The 10,791-nt window shown below is 42.2% G+C and overlaps 1 protein-coding gene across 1 annotated transcript in view; it reads left to right on the forward strand.

The window, feature by feature from the left end:
• ATP1B3 (ATPase Na+/K+ transporting subunit beta 3) overlaps positions 1 to 10,214 on the forward strand; it is a 35,891-nt gene extending 25,677 nt beyond the window's left edge. Inside the window, exons 2-7 of the mRNA XM_044670830.1 lie at positions 3,745 to 3,873; positions 4,348 to 4,455; positions 5,891 to 6,075; positions 7,376 to 7,426; positions 8,987 to 9,070; positions 9,517 to 10,214. Coding sequence (XP_044526765.1) covers positions 3,745 to 3,873; positions 4,348 to 4,455; positions 5,891 to 6,075; positions 7,376 to 7,426; positions 8,987 to 9,070; positions 9,517 to 9,681 — 722 coding nt within the window. The 3' untranslated portion in view covers positions 9,682 to 10,214. The remainder of the gene's footprint in view (positions 1 to 3,744; positions 3,874 to 4,347; positions 4,456 to 5,890; positions 6,076 to 7,375; positions 7,427 to 8,986; positions 9,071 to 9,516) is intronic.
• The last annotated feature ends 577 nt before the right edge of the window (positions 10,215 to 10,791 follow it).

The raw sequence follows: 10,791 nt of genomic DNA on the forward strand, positions 1-10,791 counted from the left end.
AGCTATATGATCCTAGGCAAGTCACTTAATCCTGTTTGCCTCAGTTTCTTCATCTGTCAAATGAGCTGGAAAAGGAAATAGCAAACCATGCCAGTGTCTTTGCCAAGAAAACCCCAAATGGGGTCACATAGAGTCAGACACCACTAAAATGATTCAACAACAATAACAAATTAGGGAGGAAATATTTAACTACTTCCCTGCCTTAGGAAGGATATAAAAGAAGGAAGTTTGCTTAGCCTACTGCTGAGAGGTAGGTTGATAGAGCTGTTAATTCTCAGCACGATTGTCTGGTTGAGCAAGTTTTCCAGCTTTTCAGTGTGTGTGACTCTCTTGTTTATTTTTGTACTTACACATCAAATGCAAAAGCACATTAAAAAGGAAAAAATAACAGTTTTTGAATTGAAGATTTACTTAACCAACAGTTGATACATTTTTCTGTAAAAATGATCGCTGCTACCATTTTGGCACTTTCTGAAGAGAAGCCAGAAGGAAGGGGCTCTGGAAAGGCCCCGTTTAGGAGGAATAGAAGACTTTTAAAAGGTGGAAGTTAAGAGGAATTCTATTCTAGGAATGGTGGGTAAGATTGCTGTAGAGAAAAGTCACATTAACATGCTGTTCCTGATGTCGGGCACTGTGCTAAGCCACAGGGATACAAAGGGCAAAAATAAGGCATTCCCAGGTTGATTGGGAAGGGATAGGAGTGTGAACAAGATGGAAGCAAATCCACTCGGAATCTCCAAAGCGCTAGCAAGAAGGGGCTAGAAATCTTGCACAAGGTGGGATTCTAAGTAAGACCTGAAGAAAGCCTGGAGGCCAACATTGGGGGAACAGTCAGGAGATGGGCCTCACTGTCTTTGGAGGACAACTTTTCAGGGATTTAAAAGGAGACTGTATTGGAGGCATTTCCTGGGTAAGCCTTTTTCATCCGAATATTTGAGAATATTCAAAATTTCCAAAATGTAGATCCATTGTTCATTCATGTTCCAAATTCTGCAGAGCTCTGAGCTGGAGAATCCCACCAACTCCGCCGTGTCCCCCTCCCGACATGCTCAGGGCCTCCAAGGCCACTTGGATTGGTGCAGGGCTGGGGCCAGGCCAGGAGCTGCAGCCCCAAATGGGCATTTAGCAGACACTTGACTGAATGAATAAAAACATCAGTATGAGACTTCATCAAACAGCATTTTAATGTAGCTCATCATTTATTTACCTTCTCAAAAAATTTCCTGAATGACTGAAGTCTTTTGAGAACTGTATGGACCCGGATCTGCTTCTGTATTCTTCAGACCTGCCGGTTATCTGTGTACTTTACCTTCCAATATGCAGCTGCTGGCTGCAGAGCAGGGCCATGCCCAGGTCAGATCCACAGCAATCTCCATTTTTTTTTTTTTTAACCTTTACTTCTGTGTATTGGTTCAGGCAGAAGAGCAGTAAGGGTGAGACCATGGGACTTAAGTGACTTGCCCTGGATCACACAGCAAGGAAGTGTCCAAGGCTACATTTGAACCCAGAACCTCTTGTCTCTGGGCCTGGCTCTCCATCCACTGAGCCACCCAGCTGCCCCCACATCAATCTTAAACCCCCAAAATGTTTCTATGCAATTATATGAAGATAAATTATCCTTTGGTAAAAGTGACCATTATAATTTAGTTGAGAGCTATAATTACTAATTTTAAACCAGTAGGTTTGGTTTTTTTTTTTTTTTCATGATTTACTGCTATTGGGGGGTATTTTTTCTTAGCAGAAGGCACAGTCCTTTGATCAAGTCATTGTCTCCTGATGGATGGTTTTTCATGTTTAGTAAGGAGTAAAAATCATTTGAATTGTAATATGTTTTTTGGTCTTGTCAAGACCGCTATTTTCAGGAAACAAAAACTCAATTTAGGGAAAAGATATAAAGGCCAGTTGATACATTTTGTATTGCAAAAACACATTGGAATGTCCTTTAATATTACTTTAAAACATTTCAAATGTGCCCAGATATCTTGTCTTTTTAAAGCATTTTTCTGATTTCTTCTATTTTCCCTGTTTGATTTGAAATGTATTAAAAATCTTTTTTTCAATTAAGAAGTATTTTTTTTCTCTCCCTCCCTTTTCTCCTTCCTTTCCCTGCACTGGAAAAAGAAGAAAAAACAAAGACCTAGTAACAAATAAGCAAATATACAAAACAAATATCCTCATTGGCCCTGTCCACAACTGTGTCCCAAACTTCATCTTGAGTCTGTCCATCCTCTGTCTGGAGGGTGGGAGTAACCTTACCTCTTCCTCAGTCCTCTGTTATTGTGGCTGGCAACTGCATTGATCCAAGTCCTTGAATCTTTCCCAGTTGTTTGTCTTTACAGTCTTGTCATTGTATAAATTGTTCTCCTGGTTCTGCTCCCCTTACTTGGCATCAGTTCATACAAATCTGCCCAGGTTTCTCAGAAACTGTTCTCTTCATATTTCCTTTGGCCTGTGAGCGTTGTGCAGTACCTGTACAAAAAGAGCTGCTACAAACATAAAATATGTCCAAGTAAGGTATAAGAACAAATGTAAAATGACATAGAAAAAATTTAAAATGTGCACAGGGGTAATCTTCTATTTTCTGATCTCTTTGGTATAAAGATATTGCTGGCTTAAAGGGCATAGGCCCAACTTAGTCACTTTGAGGGTCCTTCTAGAATGCTTTCCATAGTGACTGGAACAATTCACACCTTTACCAGAGAAACAGATAAAATGGAAAATGCATGTGAGAGGTGGGGGGAGGAAGGGAGGTTAATCCAGTGAGTTTGGGTTCCAAAAGCCCAGCTGGAATACTTATCTTGGAGATTTACATCAGTTCCTAGGAGATGGTGTGATAATACTTTATATCAAAATGCAGGTAAGTTTTCCTAATCATTGACCTTATTTTTATCCAAATGAGTAGACTTCAAAGTACCATTTGTGTTCTCTTGCTTGATCCTATGGATTGCAACTCTGTTTGACTCTCCCTCCCTGCTGACATGATGACTTCTTTGAGTCGGGTCTTCCTTTCTCTTTTTTCTGAAACAGGCTCCTGCTATGTGGTAGGGAAGTGATGCTGTCTGCAGGCGGTTCTGCTGTCTCTTCTCTGCTAGCCTCTTCCCCCTATTTTGATCTTCTGGTAAAAGTGTTACTCTGAATCAAGAAGACATTGCTTTAAGCCTCCTCATCCTTTCTTGAAACAGAGTGCCTCAGGCATGCCGATAGACTTGGTGAACCCACCCAGCTCCAGCTCTAGCCCTTCCACTAGAACTAGCCTTTACTGGGAAAAACGTTAATTCAAATAATTTGAGCTTTCATCTAAATAAAACACTAACCTGATGTTAATGGCATTTAACAACTCATTTACGAACCACCCCCCAGCAATGCCCATTGTTACTTTTAGAGCCTTGGTTATTTGAGCCATGTTGCTTCAAGGGCCAGAAATGGATGGTTGACCTGGTATCTACCAAGACCTCATCAAGTGTGAAAAGAGAAAAACGACCAAGAATAGGGAACTTGGTCAGCTCTTCTTGCATTTAATGCAGCTTCCAGTCCAGGGGTCTTGCCTGGGTTGGGTCAGTCCTGTCCTGACCCTGGGGATCCCCTGAGGCTTTGGGGGGCTGGAGGGCAGGGGTCCCTGTAGGGGAGATGGTCTCCTAGAAGACCACTGGCTGTTTGCATGGCTGCCTCCATAGCTTGGCCTCTTTGGATGGGTTTCCTTGGTGCCCAGGGCAGGGTGACAAGGCCCAGCGTGTCCCGTTGCAGGTTTGATCCTTCTCTTCTACCTGGTCTTCTATGGCTTCCTTGCTGCTCTCTTCTCCTTCATGATGTGGGTGATGCTGCAGACACTGAATGAGGAAACACCAAAGTACCGGGACCTGATCTCCTCCCCAGGTGGGACCCCACAGCCTTTTCACTTGAAATTGGGAGCAATCCCTGACCATTCTGTTGTAAAATAGCTTTTTCCTAACAATGTAACTTGCAGTAGATAGAGGGGAAAAAGGTTTATTCCAAGGAATTAATATCCAAGAACTTGAGGAGGTTTTGTTTGGGGTGGGCTGGGGGAGTGGGGTTGTTTGTGCTATCTTTGACTCCTTGTTGGGCTAGGAGAGAGCACTGAGCCTGGAGTCAAGAAGATGGCCCTGGGCAAGTCACTTGAGGTTTGCCTGCCTTCTTCTCTTCAACCGTAAAATAGGGAAGGGTAAAATGGGGAAGGTCGTAGGCTGCCTCCCAGGTTGCCCTTTAAGTCAAAGGAGTGGGGAAGGGGGTGGGACAGGAGTTGGTTGCCTGTAGGGTTTTGGGTGGATTTTCTAATTGGTCATTACATTTCTGAGGTGAAAATTGATTTTTAATCTTTTGATTCTACAGGGCTTTCAATTGTCCCCAGACCAACGAATGCATTGGAGATCTTGGTCAATACCTCTGAAAAAACCTCCTATGAACATTATGTTACCGCAGTTGGACACTTTTTAAAGAGTGAGATTATTTTCTTATACGTGTGTTTTATTTGTCAAAGGGATTTGTTTAAATTTTATTTCCTTCCGAAGTGAAAATGTATATCTATCATTAGAAGTTTGAGGACTTGGGAGGTTCTAGAATTCCCCTGTAGAGCCTTAGCTACTTTTCCTTCTAACATCCAGGAAGGCCTGGACTCTGGATACAAGTATTTCCTTCAGCTTTTGAGGTCCTCCGATCACTCCAGAATGCTAACTCAAATCTCTAATAAGTTTAACTGGGTCTTCACTAGCTCAAGGAAGAGGGGGCAGGGATGGGGGATGGAGAGAAGAGGGGCTCTTCTTCACTTTAAGGTAGCAAATGGTGTTCTCCAAATAATTTTGACTCACTAGGATACTCTAGGCAAGATACAGAACATAAAGGGTGAATAATTTTCATATAAATTAATTGGATGTTTCTGTCTTTTAGAGTAAATTGTATTGATTGTTCTTGCCAGTTTTATTTGGAAGAGCATAGATGAGCAGGTCAATATAGTGAATTCATAGTAAATAGAGATTATTCTTATTCAAGAACTCCATATAGGAGCAAATAAAGTTTGTGTGGCTGGCTTTAAAGAAAAGAAAATGAAGATAATAATCATTATATCTTACCCTACCCTAAAAAAACTTTTGGGGGTGATATTGTGCCCCCCAGAGTCTTTTGATACCTACAGACCTCTCCTTAGGATGTTTTTAAATAAATAAAGTGAAATAACATAGGATTACAAATGAAACCCAATTATATTACTAAAAAGAAACAGTTTTCCCCATAAAAGTTCAAAGGCACTCCTCTGGGAAATCCACCAATCCCTTGGGAGCTTTTCATGCACCCAAGCTTAAGAACCCATGATCTGAAAAAAATATTCAAAGTATTAAGCATCAAATTATCATTATTATAATTCTATACCAAGGACCCCCTACATGAGACTTTCCTTATCTAGCAGTTGCTAGTACACTCCCTTCTCTTTAATTCCTATATTTTATATTTATTCTCTTTGCAAGTCATCATATTTTTCATCAGGTGGCAATGAAGGACAAATGACAGCACAGTCCCACCACTCATCTTTTATTCAAGAGTGGATAACAAGAAAGAGTTAGCAATGAGCCAAGCAATAGTTGAAAAATATCAGGCTAGGAAGATAGCAAATACATATATCCATAAAACTTTGTCATGTTCATGAGGAAAACACTAAAAAAATTGGACTTAATAGTCTGCTGTGGTCGTAATAGCAAAAAGACATTTCAAGAAATAGTCCTATAGTTTAAAAAAAAAAAAAAAGACAAGAAACACGTGAATTGATGTTGAAATTTGTGTTTTGAAATCTTTCCCTTAAAATTATCATACCTACAAAATCTGCTTATCTTTGGATAGTTTGAGGTTGGTGTGCAAATAATGTTATTTCTTTTAATCCCATAAGGATATGAAGACAGTATGCAAGAAAAAAACTTAGACTGTGAAAGTGGAATCTTTTTTGAACAAAAGAGCAAGTCTAAACTGGCTTGTAAATTTTCTCTTAAATTACTTGAACTCTGCTCTGGAATGAATGACACCAGTTTTGGCTTTGATGAAGGAAGTCCTTGTATAATTTTGAAAATGAATCGAGTAAGTATGTATTGAGGGTTGGGAGCTTCAGCAATGTACCATTGGATGCTTTTTTCAACTTTTTGAGCTACCATCTTCCAGAATTTAATGAAATTCTATGACTCAGTTGATTTAGAGGAAAACTGAGTAATCTTAAATTTTAAGCAAAACAATGAAATGATATCTAGACCTATGAGAATGATTTTTTTGCAGATTAATAATGGAGGTCCCTACTTTTTTACATTGTTACTGGGTTATTTTGATTGAAATATTCTGTAAACTAAAATGATACATTAATGCGTTTGCAGATTTTATTTTGTAACAGTCAGATTCATTTCAAATGACAAATTCTTTGCTTAAATCACAACGTGAGTATATTCAGATTTTTCTGCACTATTTAATAACAAAGCCTGTTTTTTAGAACTGAGATAAATATTAATAAATGTGGTACATGCAGAATTTCATTCTGATCATCTGGAGAAACATTGTTAATGTGATCCTAGCAGCTGTGATCTGCAGCAGGGACCCTTGGAGTTTATCAGCTTCATGTACCCGGGCACTACAGTATTTGTTTTCATCACTTACAACAGTCAATTGGGCATGACTTCAGAAAGGAGCAGTTTTGTACCTTTAAAAACAATGGCAACCCCCGAGGATAACTACTGCTGTGTCTAGGCTGATCCTCCTGTTTGTTACCATTTGAAATGTCTTGATATAAACTAACTTTTCCCAAAATGTTCAGTTAGTGATTTGAGGACTAAATCATTTGGGAAATGCCGGCAAGAGTAACCTACTGGAGTGTGATAATTCATTATGAAGATGTCCTCGTTACCAAACTCTTTACATGTTGTGATTGGCATAAACTGGGTGTGCAGAGAGAGTGCATCAAGGGCAGGGGGTCCAGCTCAAAGTAGAGGCAGCCCCAGGACCCAATTCCAAGGATTTCTGCTGATTGTATTTTAGTTTGTTTCCTTCTCATTTGCATTTTAATGTGGTTTAGGCTGCACTCAAGAGTGTTGAGGGAGGGAGTCATAAAGCATTAGTATTTTCTGAGTTACCTGAATGTTCAGGTGAAACAGGTGAACCTCTTGGGCGTATGCTAGGAGGTGGGGAAATAGCAAGCATGAATAAAGAGGCCTAGACAAAGAGTAAAAATGGTTTGCAAAGGATTTCAAAATACAGTGTGGTAGATCCCCCTCTTTATATGACTTAATGTTAACTTGTCCCCCAGCATCATAAAGGGGTTCCATTATATTGGGAACAGGGTGAAACTATAATGTTATATAGGATATGAAAATTAATCTATTTTTCTTTACCTTAGATAATCGGATTAAAACCTGAAGGAAATCCATATATACAGTGTAGTGTTAAGGTTAGTATCATTTTGAAAACAATATTTAAAATTCCATAGAACTAGCTTAAATCTGAAAAATGTCTGTCTTTTTTTAGTTCGTTGCTGAGAGAATACTATGCCATTCATTTAGTTTTTTGGTGATGAGAAAGCCCTCGTGGAAAGAGCCTGGGAATCTGGAGCCACAGCCATGCCCAGACACAGGCTCAGCTGGGGAATCTGTGGGGACTGCGCACCTCACTGGAACTCCTTGTGCCCAGATTTTAAATCTAGTTTTTTCCAGGTTCATGCAGACTCTTGCCTTTGGGTGATAGGTGTACATGACACTGGCTTTTCCTTCCCTCACAGACCTTTAGTCAAACTTATTACATAGTTTTAATATCTTTTTGTTTTGTTTTTCTTCATGCTGCAAATCCAAATTAGACAAACATATATATTTTCTATAACCGGCCCTCATTTCAAATATGCATGTCTTCTGCTTCAATTTAAGCCCATTTCCTCTTGGAGTGCGCTCCCCTCACCCCCAGTTGGGAGAAGAAGAATGTCTTTCCTGGATCTAGACACACACACACACATTTATATATGTATATTATTATTCCCCCCCCTTTTCTCCCGCTAAAGGACCCCAAGCTTCTGGTCCCCCACATCCTGTCTAGCAGTCTTTGAAAACGAACATTAGAAAGTCTCTAGTGTATTGCATGGGGCTCAGCTCACTCCCTTTTCCTGCTTAGGAAGAGCTGGGTAAAAGGAGCAGAACTTGGGCTGAGGATTGTGATTTGATGTAGAGAATGTGCTGGCCCGCCCAAGGGAAGCAAAGCAACACAAGTGTGTTGGACCCAGTTTATGTTGGGATACAAAATGCTTACATTGTAAAACCGAAATCTTAGATTCATGGAAAGTTTTGAGAAAAATGGATTTGTTGAGAGCTCAAGCCTGCGCCCAGGCCGGGACGCTTGGTCAGGTGGGCTTTCTGGCGGAGAGGACGGCTGCGGCGGCTGTCCGCACACTCGGGGGCTCTAGGGAGGCCGCTTTTTTTTTTTTTAAAGCAAGTCCTTAAGTTTTTTGCTGTGTGGTTTTGTGTGGGTGCTGCAGCGTGATCCAGACATTTAGGTCGATGCATCGGAGATGTTCGGATGTTTGTAAACCAGGCATTGCAGTCTAGATTGAGGAATCCATTTAGAAAGTCGCAAAGGTGGCGGCCCTTCTATTAAGATCTGGAGCGCCACACCGCCTTGGAGAGCTCCAGTGAATTGTTCCTAACTTGTTCCTAATCCCCGAAAGACCCCCGGGAGCCAGAGAGGGGCGGGGCGGGGCGGGGCGGGGCCCACGTGACTGCTTTCCCACAGCCTCCCCAGGTCCCCAGTGCAGTTGCTACGAGTAGTCGCTCTCCACGCCAGCACCAGCCCGGCCCCTCCGGCTCCCATTGAGAATCTTAACTTCCTAATAGTTGGGAAAAGTAGCAGGCCCTCCTTTCCCTCGTATTGCCATTTTCCTCCATACCATTCATGATGAAAATGACTTTTCTAGCGTTGGCGCCCTCTTTCTTTTGTTGACGTGGTTTTCTTGTGCTTTAAACTTTAGGAAGAAAATGTGACGCTAAGAACTTTCCCACAAACTGGAAAGCTTGACTTAATGTATTTTCCATATTATGGGAAAAAAATGCAGGTAAGTATGCGCGGGTTTTTAGCTCGCTTGGCCTTTTAGCACGTCAGATAGGGTGTTTTCTCAAAATTCAGTCAAGTGGATTTTTATCATGCAAATTGTTCCGTCCTTGATTTCTGTTATAAAACTGCAAGTTTACATAGAGCTCCACGTTCCCATGAAGAAAGGTTCGCTTGAGGACAAGGCTAGATGCTCCCTCCGAGAACTTTGGAGCCACTTTGCCGCTTGAGAGTCTCTTCTCTGTGGTGGCCCACAAAGACGTGCCCCCCTTTGATTTGGCGTTCTCAGCGTGGGCCTTGCCCAAGGGTGGGTGATGGGGGCGGCCTGGACCTAGCCCCGCCTCTCGGCGCCTCTGCCCTCTGCCCAGTCTGGGCCTAGTTGACTTTGCTCTCCCGCCCTGCGGCCAGGTTCTTCCCTCGTGCCCACCTCTTGTTCTCTGTCTTTGCCAGAAGGACTACCTGCAGCCGCTGGTCGCTCTCAAGGTCTCGTTTGAGGACGGCTCCGAGGAGGCGAGCATAGAGTGCAAGGTGGAAGGGTCGCCCAACCTGAAGAACGAGGATGAACGGGACAAGTTCTTGGGCCACATCGCCTTCAAAGTCATGCTGGCTCACTAGGCTGAGCAGCCCACCTCCACAGAGTTATCGTTGTGTTGTCTATCTTCATTTCGTATCTGCGGGACCTGCCATTCTAGAATTGGAAACCACGTGGGAGAAGTCTAGGGTGGTACAGGACGTTGGGGGTAGCATAATAATGGGCTTCCAGATTCTGAGTGTAATGTCCTCCGAGTAACTGCCTTTGCCTTTGCCTGCCCCATTGGACCAGTGTGCAGACATAGACATGTCATATTAGGGACCTGTAAATAGCTGATTCTAAACGTCTAATAATGGTGGTCTTGTCCTGTTCTAATGTGGTTTTATCTCCAAGTGTCTATAAAGCTTAATGTGCTGTGCTATGTAAATATTGTATTGATTTAACACTGGTTTAACTGTCATTATCTCAATGCCAACACATCTTTAGGGATCAAATGATAAAAAAGGTACCTGACCCACCTACAGTGATTTATAACTCTGCAAGAATTGTGACGTGTGGAGACGCCTTAAGTTCTGTGTGTGAGGAGGAAGATAAATAAAAATGGATTTTAAACGTGTTGGTTTGGCGTGGATTTGTGAAGTGAAGAGGTGCTGCTGGATTAGTTTGGGTCCTGAGCACAAACGGCTCTGAGCTTTAAAAACGGGAGCAATGTCGGCCGAGTTTAATTTTCCGTGGCAGAAGGGAGAGTTACTGTCTGCCCAGTGTGGAACATAGAACCGCTTTTCACACGAGGATCAATAACGGGGCCTGGAAAATAACTGGTTTGGGGGAGCGCATTTTCCTTCTTGAAATCCATGTGCAGACCAAAACCAGAGAGCTTTGGGTAGAACCAGCAGGCCCCTCCGGAGAGACGACAAGCGCCCTCTCTAAGTCGGGGTGCCCTGCGCTGGGCCAAGCAGGAGGGAAGCTTCCCTTCACCAATATCGTTCTCCTAAAATCTTATCACCAGATATAGCGCCAAGTTAGTCAAGGAGGCTCCCCTATCACCATATTTAGTTTCTTACGTTAAAATGAAAGCATAAAAAGATGACATTGCCTGAAATAGATTATTCTTGGAGATGAATTCATTTCTCTTGTACTCGCACTCAGCCCCGTGCATGACCCTCGTGTACAGACCCTCGTGTACAGCGCAG

This window comes from Gracilinanus agilis, chromosome 3, assembly GCF_016433145.1.
Source record: "Gracilinanus agilis isolate LMUSP501 chromosome 3, AgileGrace, whole genome shotgun sequence".
Lineage (NCBI taxonomy): Eukaryota > Metazoa > Chordata > Mammalia > Didelphimorphia > Didelphidae > Gracilinanus > Gracilinanus agilis.